This window comes from Poecilia latipinna, unplaced genomic scaffold, assembly GCF_001443285.1.
Source record: "Poecilia latipinna isolate Pla-1442-1.1 unplaced genomic scaffold, P_latipinna-1.0 Scaffold556, whole genome shotgun sequence".
Classification (NCBI taxonomy): domain Eukaryota; kingdom Metazoa; phylum Chordata; class Actinopteri; order Cyprinodontiformes; family Poeciliidae; genus Poecilia; species Poecilia latipinna.
Genome location: NW_015113172.1, coordinates 252593 through 258592, shown reverse-complemented (window position 1 = coordinate 258592; position 6000 = coordinate 252593). Strand labels below are relative to the sequence as shown.

The window sequence follows — 6000 nt, the reverse complement described above, 5'->3', positions numbered from 1 at the left end:
AATTACAGGAGATGAAGTAAAAACTAACCAAGGTCTGCAATGCAGCAGCGCAGCTCCTTGGTCACCAGGATGTTTTTGCTCTTCAGGTCTCGGTGTGCAATGGCCGGTTTGCCCTCGGTGCCAAAGATCTCGGTGTGCAGGTGAACCAGGCCGTTGGCGATCGACGCCGCCATCGCCAGGCCCTCCGACGTCTCCACGGCAACTCGCTGCAGGTAGTCGTACAGCGAGCCGTTTTCATGGTACTGAGTGATGAGCCACAGCTGAGTGCTGGAGTTTCGAGAAGTCATGTCGGACGCCATAAATCCTGGGAGAAACGAGCAAACCGAACGAAAAACTTTGAGCACTTGATTCTTTCAACCGTCTGTTTTGGTTCGGTGGTTCAAGTTTAACTCACCAAGAATGTTCTCATGCCTTAGCAGCACGGTGTTGTAGATCTCCGTCTCCCTGAACCAAGACTTTTCGTCTCTGGAGGAGAAGATTTTCACGGCAACGTTCTCCCCCTGCCACTGACCGCGCCACACCTCTCCATATCGCCCCTTACCTGAAGCACAAAGAGTACTTTTTTTCTATTCAGGAACTATTCTTGGAAAATGGCTGAACGGAAAAAGTGGAAAAGCGGCCAACACTCAATTTATTAGGTACGGTAAACTCAATTTGTCAATAGCCGCATTTCCATCCTGGGGGGTTTTTTATGCGCATTTTGAAGAAACGTGTTAGAAAAGGTTGACGGAAACAGCCAAATTTAAAAAACACAAAATGTTTCCACACTCACTTGAAGTGGTTATTATTTTGACCAAAAATTTTTTGATTATTACAATGTTTTAATTTATATGTAGATATGTGGTGCTTTTTGTCACTGGAGTGAAAAAGTTACATGCATTCATCTGCTTGATGTGTGACGGCACGATATGGATTCTCTGTCTCATTTGCTAAATACTAATTAAACTGAATAATAATAGAAATGCATATATAAATATGTCATTTTTATTTCTAAAAAATGACGAGTAAAATTAAGAGTATGATGGATGTTTTTTTGGTCGCTTCTGTCCAAATTAATGGACAACAAAAGGTACCAGAGGCACAGACGTAGAAACTTTCTACATATCCTGATTGAGTCGCTTCAAACCAGTAGAAGGAAACACGGCTAATTTGAAACACGGCTGTTCAGAGAAGTCCACTTACCAACACACTCCACCAGGCTGATCTGCCTGGCTACAGTTCTCTGGACGAGGAAGGGAAGACCTGAACCACTGCCTGAAGTGCACGAGTGATCCAAAAGATCCTGCAGGAGAAAGGACGAGCAGATGCTCAAACTGAATCCTGTCCTAGTTCACTATTACTTTTTTTTTTCATTAATCTGTACAACTCTTACAGCTAGAGTGCTGTCTCCCACATTGGAGGTGATGAGACCATCTCCCTGCTCGGTGTCAAACTCTTGCAGCCTCTGGAGGCGGCCACGGTGGAGCCTCCTGCAGGCCAGCACCGACACCACAGACAGCAGGACCAGAACCACCACTGGGGCGAGCACGAAGAGAGCCAACGTCTCCACCCGGTACCGAACCGGTTCCCCTTCAGGGGCTGTGGGAAAACAGAGGAAAAAAAAAAAAGAGGAGAGGATGCTTATGAGAACCTCCGTCATCCGGTAAGGCGCTCGTTCAGATTCACGGTCTCGACTCCCTGCTGTCTGACCTGATATAAGAAGCGACATCAGGAAGCTCCTGGTGGTGTTCTCGTTGCACATGTGCTTGGAGCAGCAGTGGACGGCCTGGTGGAAGGACGGCGCCGTGAAGCACTGCAGTCGCTCTTTGAAGCAGCCGTGCTCCAGCAGCACCTCGCCGCCGCTCACTTTAATGGAGGAGAAGCACTGGGTGCCTCGACACTCTGGGGTCTGATGACATTTGGAGCCTTCGCAAAGACACATCAGGTGTCCTTCTGTAAAAGACATCAGGTTTAGTTCCAGCGCACAAAGAAGGGACTCAAATAATCCAAGGGAAAAAACCCTCTGCAGAAATAAATACTTTTATGTTTTAGAACACCTAAGCAGAAGGCCTCACATCTTCACCTGACATTACAGGAAAAGTGTCTTGTAGATATCTTGCAGTTTTCACATTTTGTTTTTCTTCCGCTTAATAATTAGGAGCCACTTTGTGTTGCTCCATCACATAAAATCCCACTAAAATGCATTAAAGTTAGCAGTTGTAACAGGACAAAATATGAAAACCCTTCAGTTTGGCTACATTTGCACACTAATGCATGAAAACCTTCACAGGTTAATGAAGATGTAAAAGAGTACCTGAGTCCTCAGCCGACGCCTGTAGAGCCTGCAGGAGGAGCAGCAGAAGGACGTGGAAACTGCCAAGATCCATGTTTCCCTTCGCTAACAAAACAGATGAAGAGATGCCAGAGATGGAGAGAGGTCAATGAGGACAGACGCAGTGTGCATAATCTCATTTACCGCCCTCTGTTCTCTGACGATCATGAATTCAGACAGAAAGAAAAGGACAGTTTAGAATTTTAGCGAACTTTCAGAGGCTCAGAGAAAACAAAAATCTCTAATTGATTAGACGAAGGGTAACATGAGGTCTGGCAGCCAAAGGCTGAATAGCCTGAGATATGAACGGTCCGTTTAAGCATCAAACGACTAGAATTGTTACAGAAGAAAATCAAAATGCAAGTTTGTCCTCTTTAAAATAAGATGTGAAGCGTCATGTTTTTAGATTTGGATTTAGAAATCGTGGGACAGACAAATGGGATCCAGCAAATTCAGGACAGGTGAGGACTATGCGAGTTACAGACACACACACACACCAAAAATACAATTACATAAACTTAGAAAGCTGTGCTAAAGTTCTGCAATAAGTATCACAGCTATATTTATTTATTATTTTGATCTTGGTACATAAAAAATGAATACCTGCTAAATATGAAACAGACTCTGAATGCTTCCTGCCCAGAATCAGCAAGTTTATTTCAATTTTCATTTTTCTACCTCAACCTGCAATAACTCCTTCACATGTTCTGAGCAAACACTGAACGGTCAGGAAAACCTTTGCTGCCTTTTAAGTGGGGATTTTAGCGAAATCCTAACTAATAGCCTCGAAAGAAACAAACTAAACACTACACGTACATACAGAACTCGTGTCTGATTGAAGACAAAACTAACTGATTCTTTGCGAATCAAATATTCTTTTAGTGAATGTTTTTAGGTACCAACAGGCATAAATAAGTAGAAATGATCAACAAATGTGATGCACATGCTTGATGCTTGATTAACCGTACATGCCTTAATTTCAGGATTCAACCAAGTTAATGGAAACTTAAATATTTTCTTTTTAAATTTTATTTTAGCTGCTCTCAACAAATATATTCTCAAGTAACAACACCCTTTTGCTAATTGAAGGGTCAATTACAAATCGATTAACTAACACGTATTCTAATAATTATGTATTGTACATTCCAGTGCAGCAAGTATGGAAACATTTTGAAATGTTCAACTATTAGAAGTACTAATACATTCGACAGTGGCATAATTTTACGGTGCCCTTCGCTTTAATCGTTTTGGCGCAGAAACTAGTTTAAAATGTTTATAGCTTACTTACTTCCAGTCTGGGCTAAGCCCCCCAGTGTTTACAGAATCTAGCATCGCGCCTGCATCAAATCGCAATACAAAAATGACTAAAATAGAACAGCTTTACCTCAAAGTATCATATTAATGCAGTTGAGCCGCTGATAAAGACGCTGCTCGCTGCACAGACTGGTTTTCAACCAACTTTAACAGATTCTCCGCAGTCAAGAGCAGCACAGAAGACGAAGATTTCCCCTTGGAGGCGAGTAGCTTAAATCCAATGACGAAACCTTCAGAGACGGATAAAGAAACGCCACCAGGATGTTTTTGACGGTAAAACTCAATAAATAGAGGCCTGCTGGTACGCTGGAGCCGTTCACCGACTGATTTATTGTCCGTCCACAGCCGCCTGAGAGGCGCCAGTCGGACAGGCTGTTAGCCCAGCGAGCTAAGCCATCTCTGGAGCACCGGGGACAGGAATGATAAAAAAACAAAAAACAACCACATACCTGGCAGAGGTGCGCCCTCTAACTCATTCTGGGAGCTCAGTGTGTCCACATACGAGGCTCAAATATTCATAGCCACGTTATCCGCAGCGTTGAACGGTCCTAAAGCAGGGCTCCAGCCCACCCACTGGCTGTTTTCGTCTCCAGACGTCACCAAAACATTATCACCGAGAAGCATTGTGGGGCAGCAGAGTCCTCCGAAGACAAGCTGGCACTTCACTCAGTTAAGACTGAATAGATAGCAGTTGATAACATGTTACTTAGCACATTAGAACACCAGCTCAGTTAAAAACCATGTTTGCAATGAGTCATACTGGTCTCGTGGATTCGGATCGTTTTTGTTCGGCTTAACTAAAAAGAGCCGATTTCTTCTCCTCTCCAAAGGCTTAGCATTTGCTACAAACTCCAACATGCACTGACTGTAGATATTTCGTTAAGAAGCGAACATACATGGATTTGCAGTGTTTTGCAAAGCCACATGCGACAAGATAACACACAAGTTCAAGCTGAATTGATTAAATTATGTTCAGAGTTCACCACCTGAACTGCAATCTGGCATCTGAACGCTGACCACTGTGAGAAAATCACTATGATTGAACTTCCTAGTTTGATATGTCATTATGGATCACATCTTTATTGACGTTTTAATTTGTTTTGGATGTATTATGAGCTCTCTGTCTAACTTTACGTCTCTGCTTTTTAATTGACAGAGATAAATAATGTTTTGAACTGAATTGAATTAACGGCATTAACATGTTATATATCCTATTTAGTGAAAAAGGTTAGTCTTATGATCGGAATATTTACTGAATTAAAATAATATGAAACTAGATTCATATTCTGGGGGTTGATAAATGACAATAAACTATTTTAAATACCATACACACCAACTCCTCTAGAAGGAGCCCTGACATTTGTGATAAATGATATGAAAGCATTGCACTGATAATGTGAGAGGTGAGCAATAATTTCAATCTATTCTGTATTTAGAAACAGGTACAGACTTCCATAAATCACTACACTCTTGGTGGATGGTCTGAGCATCAGCTCAATTTCCTTCCTCCTCTGTGAAAGAAAAGTTTAATTCTGTAAAACAAAAACCCTTTGTAATCCGCAATGCTAGATCTCCACTCTCTTACCGCTTCCTTTACATACATTGCTCGATCTTCCTCAACAAACACTGACTCTACCATCCACGCTGAGCAAAAGTCATGCCTGAATACTGAGATCAGAGCTTAGAAGAACCGCATCTTTTCGCGTCTGTCTTCTTCCGCAGATGCTTTGATCACTTCCATTGCTCACTTTGAAGCTTCCAGAACCTCTCCTAACACCAGACCCACCCAGCTGAACAGCCTCACAGCATAACTAATAAGAATAATAGTTGGCTCTCTGTGAAAGCTGCATGCCTGGACAACGTCTGAGGCTCTGTCCTCGAAGACACCCCACACCCGCTGCAATAGGTACTGATTAAAATGTTATGCATATTTTCTCTCCGGAAAGATTAAAGCTATAATTGTACTTGAAATGTGCCACTATTCTCCCCCTTTCCAAACGCATCTTCAGCGTTAGCAGTTATAATTGCATGGTGGCACTTAAAAGCACAAATCTAAATACGTAGAGACAAAACTTAAACTAAGTATATGTAAATATATAAAAATATACTCAAAACATGAAGTTCGGTCTTCAAAGCAGCAGAACATTTTATCAATCCAACAAATTGTATACAATGTAAATTTCAGGTTTAAGTACTCACATTTAAGTCTAAAAGTTTCTGAGGTTAGAAAAACAGCAGCAAACTGGTTTTAGCGTTTCTTCATCCCTAAATCAGATTATTTATGTGTAGTGGAGGAGTGTTGGGTATGATTCACTGTTACAGCTTAAGGCAAAAAGCTGTGACCTGTCCTGTAGTTCCAGCTACATGAACAGTGT

The 6000-nt window shown here is 42.0% G+C and overlaps 1 protein-coding gene and 1 long non-coding RNA gene across 4 annotated transcripts in view; one reads left to right on the top strand and one right to left on the bottom strand.

Moving 5' to 3' along the window:
- acvr1l (activin A receptor, type 1 like) overlaps nt 1–4284 on the bottom strand; it is a 15651-nt gene extending 11367 nt beyond the window's left edge. The window contains exons 1-7 of one of the 3 annotated variants that reach the window (XM_015041512.1): nt 4075–4284; nt 2294–2372; nt 1690–1932; nt 1373–1578; nt 1183–1282; nt 395–541; nt 29–304 (exon numbers count right to left, since the gene is read on the bottom strand). In XM_015041512.1, the coding sequence (XP_014896998.1) occupies nt 29–304; nt 395–541; nt 1183–1282; nt 1373–1578; nt 1690–1932; nt 2294–2366 (1045 nt within the window). In that variant the 5' untranslated portion in view covers nt 2367–2372; nt 4075–4284. Of the gene's footprint in view, nt 1–28; nt 305–394; nt 542–1182; nt 1283–1372; nt 1579–1689; nt 1933–2293; nt 2378–3695; nt 4028–4074 lie in introns of those variants that run through there. The other 2 variants (XM_015041510.1, XM_015041511.1) reach the window with 2 other exon arrangements.
- Nucleotides 1–6000, top strand: part of LOC106953023 (uncharacterized) — a 29579-nt gene that overhangs the window by 9319 nt on the left and 14260 nt on the right. The gene's annotated exons all lie outside the window — the stretch shown is intronic.